The sequence below is a fragment of the Castor canadensis genome, chromosome 18 (assembly GCF_047511655.1).
Source record: "Castor canadensis chromosome 18, mCasCan1.hap1v2, whole genome shotgun sequence".
Taxonomy (NCBI): Eukaryota; Metazoa; Chordata; class Mammalia; order Rodentia; family Castoridae; genus Castor; species Castor canadensis.
Window position 1 is genome coordinate 32719252 of NC_133403.1, and position 12214 is coordinate 32731465.

General features: G+C 46.2%; 1 protein-coding gene across 12 annotated transcripts in view; it reads left to right on the top strand.

Moving 5' to 3' along the window:
* Nucleotides 1–6174, top strand: part of Cit (citron rho-interacting serine/threonine kinase) — a 164037-nt gene extending 157863 nt beyond the window's left edge. For 9 of the 12 annotated variants that reach the window (XM_074061228.1, XM_074061231.1, XM_074061230.1 and 6 more), the window contains 4 exons: nucleotides 802–880; nucleotides 1000–1179; nucleotides 2314–2623; nucleotides 3731–6174. In XM_074061228.1, coding sequence (XP_073917329.1) covers nucleotides 802–880; nucleotides 1000–1179; nucleotides 2314–2623; nucleotides 3731–3754 — 593 coding nt within the window. In that variant the 3' untranslated portion in view covers nucleotides 3755–6174. The remainder of the gene's footprint in view (nucleotides 1–801; nucleotides 881–999; nucleotides 1180–2313; nucleotides 2624–3730) is intronic. The other 3 variants (XM_074061229.1, XM_074061238.1, XM_074061236.1) reach the window with 1 other exon arrangement.
* The last annotated feature ends 6040 nt before the right edge of the window (nucleotides 6175–12214 follow it).

The following is a 12214-nucleotide window of genomic DNA, read 5'->3' on the forward strand; positions in this document are numbered from 1 at the left end:
TACACACATACACACAGATATACACATACGTACACACACACACACACATACATAATACATACTTATCCCCACCTTTTAAAAAAAATCAACAAGGTAGCATACAGGCTGGGTACACTGGCTCACACCTGTAATCCAGACACTTGGGCGGTGGAAATTGGAAGAAGCATGGTTTGAGGCCAGCCTGGGCATAAAGTCAGTGGGACTCCATCTCAACAAATAAACTAGGGTGGTGGCACATGCCTGTGACCCCAGCTATGTGAGAGGTATAGGTAGGAGGGTTAGGAGAGTTGCCACTATCTGAGGCTGGCCCCAGGCCAAAAAAACAAGCCCAAGACCCCATCCAAAAAATAACTAAAGCCAAAAAGATCTGAGGGCATGACTCAAATGGTACAGTACCTGCTTAGCAAGCACAAGGCCCTGAGTTCAAACCCCAGTACTTGCCCCCCTCCCAAAGAGGACACGTTTTACACTTTATGCTGAACCTTGTGGACTGAGCAGTGTACGTGCGGTATTTTTCCATGTTAGTATATGGAAAGCTACACCATGCATTTTTCTAGCTGTGTGGAATTCCCTAGGTACACCATCATTTATTTAGCGGGTCCTCTGTAGTATGCTCTTGAGTTTCCCTTCATCTGCCATAACAAGCAACATGGCAGTGAGTATATCTGGGCACATGCAATTACGCTGGTACATGGAAGTGTCTGTAGATAAATTCCTGTACATGGGCGGCAGCCAGGTTTCTATTTTCCCTTTTTCATCTCTCCGTGGCCTCATGCTCTTTTCTCCATGGTGGCCCCACAGCCTACAGAGAGCCGTATCTGTTTGTGACCCACTTCAACTCACTCGAAGTCATTGAGATCCAGGCACGCTCCTCACTGGGGTAAGCATTGCCCTTCAGCTATAGGGACAAGTGTCAGGGTGGCTGTGTGTTTCTTCCTCACCCACCCAGCAAAGGAGGTAACCTGCAGTGAATGTTGGCTCTTGTCTGGAACTCCACAGGACCCCTGCCCGAGCGTATTTGGAAATCCCGAACCCACGCTACCTGGGCCCCGCAATTTCCTCGGGAGCGATTTACCTGGCCTCCTCCTACCAGGACAAATTAAGGGTCATTTGCTGCAAAGGGAACCTCGTGAAGGAGTCTGGCACGGACCACCACCGGGTGCCCTCCACCTCCCGCAGGTACCGGACCTCTCCCCTCCTTCCTACTGGGGCCAAGTGCCAATCTACAAAGCAGAAGAACACCTCACTAAACTGGCTGAAGGTTCTACCTTCCCTTTGTCCTCAAGTGCAAATCTTTCATTGCTTTGAGGTCTGTGGCTCTGGCGTGGCACAGGCCTTATAAACATCAGAGGAATCATAGAAGGGAACTGTCCCTTTCTTTGGTGGCTCCATCAGGAACAGAGCATAGGGATGCTTTATTGCTTTAGCGGGTATTTTGCTGTGCCAGGTGTTGGGCTTGCAGAGGGGACCATGTAGTGATGGTGATGCAGCCTTCCTAATGATGCTCAAAGCCCCGGGAACCACAGCCCTGCTGGAGCCATTTACAGCACTGTGGGAGTTCAGAGGGCCCTCAGCCTGGACTTGGTGTGCAGAAAGGAATGCTCAGAAGAAAAGAGGCTGGTACGGCGGACAGGAAGGGAAGCAAGGAGTGCTCGGGCATGAGGGAAGGCATTCTGTTGTAAACAGAATGTTTGTTTTTGCCTGTGCTCAGGGCTTTTCTTACCAAGCCAGCTCTGAGTTTGCTCTAGCAGACAAGCCCCGAGAACCAGTCTTTTGTAGGACGTGGTCTCGCAGGTGGGATACTCATAATTTGCTGGGTGGGACTTGCTCGGAGCTTCAACCTGATCTTCTCCCTTCAGTGGCTGCTGGGCTACTACAGGCTTTCTCAGCTCCTGTATGTGGCTCGTCTGCTCATTTTCACCTCCACCACAGAAGAGTCACCTAACCTCTCTTCTCCATGCCCTTGCCTGTACAGTGAGGGCTCTGCTTGCTGGTGGTTCATAGCGCTTTTGTGATGATAATGCAATTTTGAGGTAGCACACAGAGAGGGCTAAGCCCAGGGCCTAAGCTGTCATTTAGTGGGTATGCAATAAATTAAAACCTGGAACCAAGACTAGGAAGCTTGGTTCCCTTTTGTCTTCTTTGCTCTCTTCCCTGTCCTTGCTACCAAAATAAAAATGAGGGAAAGTCTGAACTCTAGAAATAGTCCTCCAAACAGTGGTGAGGGCAGGACAAAGGAACCTGCTTGGAGGAGAAAGTAATGCCTTCTTGGGGTGGTGACTTCTCTGCTAGCTGCCTCCCTCTTATTGCCAGCAGCCCCAACAAGCGAGGTCCACCGACGTACAATGAGCACATCACCAAGCGCGTGGCCTCCAGCCCGGCACCACCTGAAGGCCCAAGCCACCCCCGAGAGCCAAGCACACCCCACCGCTACCGCGACCGTGAGGGAAGGACAGAGCTGCGCAGGGACAAGTCTCCTGGCCGTCCCCTGGAGCGTGAGAAGTCCCCAGGCCGCATGCTCAGCGCGCGGAGGGAGCGGTCCCCTGGGAGGCTGTTTGAAGACAGCAGCAGGGCTCGGCTGCCTGTGGGGGCCGTGAGGACCCCTCTGTCCCAGGTTAATAAGGTGAGGTGACGTCCTGAGGCCTGCATCTGTCAGAGAGGCCAGAGGAGTGGCTTGGGAAGCCCCAGGGCCACTGTAATTTAGGCCCTAAATTACATGTGGGACATATGACTTAGGGTTTTCTAAGCAAAACTGTAACATGTTTGTGATTAAAAGGAAGGCTCTGTATGTGTGTGCACATACCTCAAAATACCAGAGCCACCAAAGGGTATATTGTTACCTGTTCCAGAAGTGAGTGCTAGCAGCTTCTGGGATATTCTGTGCATTAAAGCCTTTTTTTCAAACACAAGTACAAATGGACAAATACACATACATATGTGTCCATAGGATTTTTTTCTGAAAGGCTACCCAGAAACTCATAACAGAGGTTGACTTCTAGAACTTTAACTTTCAACTGTAGCTGGGCACCTGTAACCCTAGCTACTCAGAAGGCGGAGATCAGGAGGATCATGGTTCGAAGCCAGCCCGGGAAAATAGTTCACAAGCCCTATTTAAAAAAAAATCCATCACAAAAAAGGGTTGGTGGAGTGGCTCAAGGTGTAGGCCCTGAGTTCAACCCTCAGTACTGAAAAAAAAAAATTCAATCATGTGCTTTCATGACTTAGGTGATTTTTTAGGCTCACAGTTGACCTGGATGGATGTGTTGAAGTGGGCAGCCCCACCCATGAGCAGCCAGGCCCCAGTGCTCTTGCCTGCTTGGTGGGCTGGCTGGTGCCTGGAGCCTACCCTGGAAAGCTGAGCCACCTTTATGTCCCCAAGGCTGATTTTCTGAATGGCATTCTCCTTCTATTGCCACCTGCAGTCCACTGTTGGCACCTTTGACAGTAAAGAAAGGAAGAAAAACTATCCAGACGTTTTTCAATAAAACTTATGTGTGTGTGCTACAGCAAGATTCAGTTGGGGATTTGTCAGTTACTTTGCCCCCAGCCTGACTCTGTGCTTTGAGGGTTGGCTTTGTGAGTTGGTGCTGCCCAGCACAGTATCACTGTGAAATAATGAGGGAAAGACCAGGTGCTATAAACTCCTGTTTGGATTATGCAAAGGGAGCCCAGCCAGTTCTGAGTTTTGGATGGCTAACGCCCCTTTCCTCACTGGTATTTTGCTTCCTAGGTCTGGGACCAGTCTTCAGTATAAATCTCAGCCAGAAAACCTGACTCCTCATCTCAGTCTGCAGGAAAACACCAAACACACTATGGATGTCCGCTGCGGGGGACCCCAGCACCCATCCACTCGGCCAGCCGCCGGCACAGCTGGACCCAGACCCACGCTGGCACGGACACCCTATCTCCAGGGCGTGCAGGTGGCTGAGGCTCTTTGGCGCTGCCAGCGCCCAGTGCCTCCTCTGGGTACCTTCCTGCAGTCATCCTCTTTGCACTTTGTTGCTCTCACAGCATTCACAGACTTTTGTACCTGGCTCTGGCCTGTACCAGTTCATCACAGGAAACCAACCCAGACACTAACTGCGTGGTTAGAATCCTATTAGCCACTTTAGGATCTTAGGGTTGGTTATGGTTGTTTTTTTCCTTCATTTCTTTCCTTTTTTTTTTTTTTTTCTTAAAGACAACAGAATTCTTAATAGATTTGAATAGCAGTGTACTTCCTGTTGTAGTCATTTTTAGCTAGATCACACCATCAGGTCTTTGCCCCTGAATCATAGCGTACTGGAGTCCCTGTCAGTTGGCTAACCTCCCGCCTTCACATAGCTTCATTCTTGTCCCAATCCATTCTCATTGATGGCCCTGCTTTATCCAGGGTGACATCATAGCCAGATGTTTACTGTTCTCATTGCCTTTTATGGCCTTGACGACTTCCCCTCCCACCAGCTGAGAATGTAAGGAGGTCATCAGGCCTCAGCTCGGAGGCAGTGACCTGGGGCCAAGGGACTCACTGAGCTTTCCTTCCCTGCCCCTACCCTCCGCACACCCCCCAGCCTGCTGTCCCCGCTCTCCATTTGGCTTTGGCCAGGAAAGCATGCAATAGAGTTGCTCTGAGCCCAGTATTAATGGGTCTTGGGGTTGAGCAGGGGACTAGGGCCACCCACCTCCTACTCTCCATGGAGTGTTGCTCTCCACTCTGGGATGGGGAAGAGACCCGTCCAGGAGCTCTGCATGGCGGTTCACTGCATGTGCTGCCCCCCCCACCCCCGTTCTACAATGTATTGATGCCATCCCATAGCTCCTGCAAATTGAGACCCTCTGACAAGACTTGCCAACTAACTGGCCACAGCAGGCTGCAGTCTGTAGCACTGAATAAACAAAAACAAAACGCTCAAGCCTTACGACCAGAGAAGGATTTCAGCAAACCACACCTCTCATCCCATTTCCCCTTCAACCTTCACGCTTCCCTGCCGACTTCCTCGCGGATGCCTCTGTGTTCACACACAACCCAGCACGGTTCTACCCCATTAAACTGTGACTTCCCAAACTAGCCTTTCCCTAGGGCTAGACCTAAGACCAGGATGTTGGAGAGAGACGCCGCAGCTCAACTTCCAGCCCCATGGGGTTGGCAGGTCCCCCTTAGGTGCAGTGCGGCTCACCCCAGTTCTCTCCACCCTCTTTAGAGTGTGGGATTCCTGGCAACTGGTATAGAACCAACCTAGAGGCTTTGCAGTTGGCAAGCTAACTAGCGGCCTTATTTCTGCCTTCAATCTCCCACAAGGCCTCTCCTGCTTTGGATTCTCCACGACTCTTAGGCACGCCTCAACGACCAAGGCACATCCTAGGTAGGCTGAAAGGTAGACCTGTTCCCACCACAGCAGGTGACCATGACTGTGTTTGCAACCCATGTGTCCACAGTTCAGGTCACTTTCCAGATTGCAACCTGGCCCAAATACCGGCTCCTTCCTGCTCGTCTCTTAACCTAAGTGCTTTCTTGTCGAAATGCCCACGAACCTCCTTGTCTTAGCACCTTTGGCAAGAGTCCTGCTGCTGTGTTTTATGTGTTGCTTGGAGTCTTTGGGGTCATACACCCTCCCTCTCCCCCAGGGAAGATCCAAGTGAATGTTTGCTGAAGTTTTTGTCTCTTGGTCCACAAGTATTTGGAAAGGTCACTGATAACTGGTCTTTCAGTCTTGGCATTTCATTTAGGATCTCCATGAGAAATGGGCATTGAGAGCCTCAAAATGTATATTGTGTGTCTCATCTGTGAAATGCTTCCTGCTACATAGAACTAGCTCAAAAGACTGTACATATTTACAAGAAACTTTATATTCGTAAAAAAAAAAGGAAATTGAATTGGTTTCTACTTTTTTATTGTAAAAGGTGCATTTTTCAACACTTACTTTTTGGTTTTGATGGTGGTGGTTGTGGACAGCCATCTTCACTGGAGGGTGGGGGCTCCGTGTAGCCAGCAGGAAATACCATAACACGGAACTGCAGTCAAAAGCTTATTAGCATAAGTAAGAGTCTAGGTCTCCAAAAGTACAGGCTTTTTCTTCATTACCTTTTTTATTCAGAATGAGAAAGAGAACACAAGGAACAATTCAAGATCCACCTTGGGACGGATGAACTTTGTTGTTGAACAATAGTGAAATAAAGCAATGATCTAAAAATGTTTGCTTGGGTGCAATGATCTCTTTTCTTACCAGAGACCACAACAAAACATTGCCAATGTCAGAGTAGGGTACTGTCATGGCATGGGACCTTCACCTCCTCTGTGGGCGCCACATGGTAGTTAGAGCATGCTGTTTTCCTGGAATCAAGAGCTCAATCACAGGCCGGGAGTGGTGGCTGAAGCCTGTGATTCCTCACCTACTCAGGAGGTGAGGTAAGGAGGGTCTCAGTTCAAGACCAGCCTGGACAAAATGCTAGACCTCACTCATCTCAACCAATAAGCCAAGTGTGATAGCACATGCCTGTGGTTCAACTGTAAGTAGGAGAATCACAGTCCAGGCCGGCCTGAGACCCTATTTGAACAATAAGGCAAAAAGGGCTGGGAACATGGGTCAAGTAGCAGAGCACTTGCCTAGCAAGCACAAGGCCCTGAGTTCAAACCCTAGGACTACCAAACCAAAAAAAAAAAAAAAGAGTTTGGTGACATTCTCTTCCAACATCATTGTCTTGGTTGATGTATCAATGAGTCATGAATTGGTTAGCAAGGTCATTTTATAGGATTGGGGACAGAAGGCTCCTTAGGCCATTTAGAGTATTACTCAAGGGTGAGGCACCTGTAATGCTAACAAGGCCAACCGAAGATTCTGTCATCCAAAAGCTGAGGCCACCAAGAATTTAATAATTCCTTTGGAAGGAGGTGTTCAGATCAAGGTAACTAAAGATGGAAACACTCTTTTAAATGGATGGAGTTTTAATAGTCTTCAAAGTCAATTTTCTTACCACTTTGGAATTTGTTATATAGACTGGCTTGATCCAGATAAACACTGGTTTTGGCAAATAGTTATTTTTTTTTTCATGCTTCCTGTTGCTTTTGGTCTTTGACTTTTTTATTTTTTAATAAAGTAATCCAACCATGGTCAAAATTTAACTTGCAAGGTCCTAGAAGTTCCTCTGTGGCTGTTCTTTTTAATTTTATTGTTGGGCAGAGAAACATGCCATAAGATAATAATCATAAGAATTTGGATAATTCACAGATGAAGAAGTGAAATGTTGCAAACTTTCTTCGTAACACTAGAAAGATATCCACGAAAAACCAAGCATATCAGTTATTGTCATAAGGATTCTTGGCAGCCAGGGCTACTTCAAAAGCTAAGGAAATATGGGTTGGTTCGAAAAGGAATGTGCTAAGAAAGGTTCTTTGGACCCTACAGAACCACCTCAAAGAACCACCAGCAAATTAGTCACACCGTAAAATAAAGTCAGTCCCCCCCAGTGTTAGGAGCTGGCTTGGTCTCAGGCAGTTAGGGCAGGAGGCCATAAAGGAGCAATTAAAGTCAGCAAGTATGTCATCGAAAAACAGCGCTGATAAAACACTTTGGTTCTTGTATCTGGCAGGAATTCAAGCAAGGCTCAAAGATTATAATAAAAATAAGGCAGAGTTAATGGGGAAAGGAATATACTTTCAGCAGGTTGGGGGCGGGTTGCTTCAAGGGAGAGAGGCATGGGTTAGATTTGAAGGTTGGAATGGTTTATTAAAGAAGTTTTAACATTGGGTTTCTTTGACCCCCAGGGTGATTTCCTAGGTTTGGTTCCTAGTCTTGTTAAATGGGAGAGATGTTCTGTATAAACTACCCGTCCTGCTCTAATTGATAGACAGCATCTGTTTGAAATTCCTAACCTATACTCTATCCAGCTCCTAGGTTTGGGTCATCGTCTTGTTAAATGAAAGATTTACCTGTGTAAACTCTCACTGCCATACCTAGCTGATGTTTAAGGTGTAGATCTACTCTTAAGTAAAGAGCGGGTCAAACTTTAAATAGCTAACCTCAAAGCCAGCCCAGGACAAGTGGCCATGGCGGGGGGAGGGGGGAAGGAAAGAAAAAGCTCATCAAGACCCTAGGAGAAAAAAATCAGGGGCCACCTATCAGAAAGGCACAGTTCTGTGCCTCGGGAGTTTTGCCTTTCTTCTCCCTCTCTTGGGACTCCTCCCCCACACTCTGGGGGCTCCCCTCTTCCACTTAATACTTTTCTACCTCACACTCTCCCGCTTTACTTGCTTGTTGTCTGGGAAATTTATTCTTTGGCTTCATGAGACAAGAACCCTGGAGCTCTGACCCTCCCTTTGGCTATGGCTACGCTAGCAAGGTTAACCTGAAATTAAGGTGTCAGGTTTTTTGGACTTCCAACTTAATTGCCACAAAACTAAAGACTTGAATCCAAAGTAAACTTCATAACCAGCAACTTTTAGACACTTGGGCCAAAAAGAGATGATTTGTTTAATAGGACTGAACAGCTAATCTGTTTCAGAATTCGGCTCCTTGAATGTGGTTTTTAGTACTTAGGTAAAGGTTAAGGCTGGCCCTACAGTTTTCTCTCCCATAATCCAACAGTTAAGGTGGCTTGTTCCAGTGGTTCTCAGTAGGGAAGTTTGCTTCCGTCTCCCAGGGGCCCTTTGGCAATGTGTGGAAATATTCTGGGTTGTCACAGAAGGGGATATTATTGATAGAGGGCAGAGGCCAGAGGTTCTCCACACCCTATAATTCATGGACAGCCCTGCCTCCAATCACAAAGAATGATCTGTCCCAAAATGTCAGTGATGCCAATGGTGAGAAAGAAACCTTGGTCTGTTCTAGTTGGTTAACTGACATTTCTTTCTGGGCAGTTTAAATACTGCTTATGCTGTCTGAAGCATGGCAATTGTGACTCTAGGCACAGTGTTTATTTGAAAAAATATCATTTGCCTAACAAATGTTGAAGGTTTGCTTTCCTTAAGCTGGGAGAGCCGGAGTAGTGGAAATGCTGTTCAGTTGTGATCACTTTAGTTTCCCTTGACTCCATCAATGATTAATGGGACTGTTTGCCCTGAAGGGGTTATTAGACTGAGGAAAGGACTTTGAAAATGACTTTGCTACTGTACCTGACTCTGGCTCTCTCAGAGTCACAAAAAAGGAAAAATGAAATTGATCCAAGGGATGCATGCCTGGAGCTTCTCACTGGCTTTTGAGTTTCCAGATGGGATGGGTGAACTTACTCTGTGGTGGACAGCAAAAAGGACTAGCTTCCTCATCTGGGCAAAGACTGCTTAGTTGTATGAAGAGGAAAAAAAAAAAAAAAAAAAAAAGCAGTGTAGTAATAGAAGCCAAGCCTGAAGGCAGAGCTCCGTGTTTATCAGAGACAGCAGGCATTGGGCCTCATGGATTGGTCCCCATCTGTGGCTCCAGCATTTAGAATTCCTCCAAGTTTTGGACTCACATCAGTGGTGACTCTCAGGTGGACCTAGTGGGTGTTTTTACAATTAGTTGTGGCAATAGGTTTACGAAGTGTATACGTGTCCTTAATGTCCTTGTTTTCTCTGGAAGATAATTACAGTTGTCATTCCAGAAAAGCAGGCTTAAGTTTCTGTTTCTCCACTAATTTGCTCATTAAGAGAGGTGTCAGAAGGAATTCCTCAGAAGCAGAATGATTTGATGAGTGTCTACCTTATCATCTTATTCAAACCATTTGTAGACATTGGTAGATATGTTAGTCTGTACTGAGCAGACTAATTTATAAATAATTTCTTACTGTTCTGGGGCTAGGAAGCCCAAGATCAAAGTATGGTTGTTTGGTGAAGGCTGGTCTCTGCTTCCAGCATGGCAATGAGTTGCTAAACCCTCCAGAGGGGAAGAATGCCATGTCCTCACATGGTGGATGGCACAAAGGCAAGCCAGCTGAATGCTTCATGAAGCTATTTATAAGGGCTTCCATCCATTCATGAGGGGAGGAACCCTCACGATCTAATCACCTCTTGGAGGCCCCACTTCGTAATGTACCTTGTTGGCAACATCTGAATTTTGGATAGGACATTCAAACCACAGTGCCCTCAGAGACCAGGTTATCAGGAGATCTGGGTGCTTGCTTGAAAGTGAAATTGTGTTCATTCAGAAGGAACTGAGTTAAAAATGAAACTTTGTTTTTATCTAAAATAGTCCAGCCTTTGACCTTAGCCACGAATGGTATCACTTTGAAGTTCCGGGCTTACAATCTTGGCCTTTGGAGTCTTGGGGATTTCTTGATTGAACTAGTTGAGATGTTGGCACTGTTTTCTCATCTAGTACCCTCACTTCCTGTCTGTGGCCATTGGCTAAGCATGCTGTCTATAAAGGTCTGTGGCTCCCAGTGTGAAATGAAAGGAGCCCTAGGCATCATGGAGTGCTATGCGACCCCTTACCTTCTTTTCTTTTTTGGATTTCATAGAATCCTTTTTTTTTTATTCATTTATTCACATGTATGTACATTACTTGGGTCATTTTTCCGCACCTCCCTCCCTTCCCCCCTCCTTCGCTTCCAGGCAGAACCTGTTCTGCTCTTATCTCTAATTTTGTTGAAGAGAAGACATAAGCATAATAAGAGAGACAAAGCATTTTTGCTAGTTGAGATAAGGATAGCTATACAGAGAGATTCCTAGCACTGCCTCCATGTACAAACGTGTTACAACCCAGGTTGGTTCATCTCTAACTGATCTTTACACTCGTTCCTGATCCCCTTCGCATGTTGACCTCTGTTGCTTTAAGGTTTCTGTATTAGTTCCTCTGGAGTGGGGACATCAAACACTTTCATGTTTTGGGTTTTCTACCTATTCCTATATCTCCTGTATATGCTCTCCCCAAGAGAGGTAAGTGACTTGGGTCACTTGTCATGTGACCCAAGTCCAACAACACTGCTGTATTTGCCCTAGATCTAAAGACCACATATGAGGGAGAACATACGATTTTTGGTCTTCTGAGGCTGGCTAACCTCGCTCAGAATGATGTTCTCTAGTTCTATCCATTTATTTGCGAATGATAAGATTTCATTCTTCTTCATGGCTGAGTAAAATTCCATTGTGTATAAATACCACATTTTCTTTTTTTTTCATTTTTCTTTTATTATTCATATGTGCATACAAGGATTGGTTCATTTCTCCCCACTGCCCCCACCCCCTCCCCCCTCCCTTACCACCCACTCCGCCCTCTCCCTCTCCCCCCCCAATACCCAGCAGAAACTATTTTGCCCTTATTTCTAATTTTGTTGTAGAGAGAGTATAAGCAATAATAGGAAGGAACAAGAGTTTTTGCTGGTTGAGATAAGGATAGCTATACAGGGCATTGACTCACATTGATTTCCTGTGCGTGGGTGTTACCTTCTAGGTTAATTCTTTTTGATCTCACCTTTTCTCTAGTACTTGTTCCCCTTTTCCTATTGGCCTCAGTTGCTTTAAGGTATCTGCTTTAGTTTCTCTGCGTTAAGGGCAACAAATGCTAGCTAGTTTTTTAGGTGTCTTACCTATCCTCATCCCTCCCTTGTGTGCTCTCGCTTTTATCATGTGCTCATAGTCCAATCCCCTTGTTGTGTTTGCCCTTGATCTAATGTCTGCATATGAGGGAGAACATACGATTTTTGGTTTTTTGAGCCAGGCTAACCTCACTCAGAATGATGTTCTCCAATTCCATCCATTTACCAGTGAATGATAACATTTTGTTCTTCTTCATGGCTGCATAAAATTCCATTGTGTATAGATACCACATTTTCTTAATCCATTCGTCAGTGCTGGGGCATCTTGGCTGTTTCCATAACTTGGCTATTGTGAATAGTGCTGCAATAAACATGGGTGTACAGGTGCCTCTGGAGTAACAGTCTTTTGGGTATATCCCCAAGAGTGGAGATACCACATTTTCTTAATCCATTCATCAGTAGTGGGGCATCTTGATTGTTTCCATAACTTGGCTATTGTGAATAGTGCCGCAATAAACATGGGTGTGCAAGTGCCTCTGGAGTAACCTGTGTTCCATTCCTTTGGGTTCATCCCCAGGAGTGGGATTGCTGGATCATATGGCAGATCTATGTTTAGATTTTTAAGAAGCCTCCAAATTTTTTTCCAGAGTGGTTGCACCAGCTTGCATTCCCACCAGCAGTGTACGAGGGTTCCTTTTCCCCCACATCCTCGCCAAAACATAGATGGTATTCTAACAGAGGTGAGGTGGAATCTTAGTGTGGTTTTGATTTGCATTTCCTTTATGGCTAG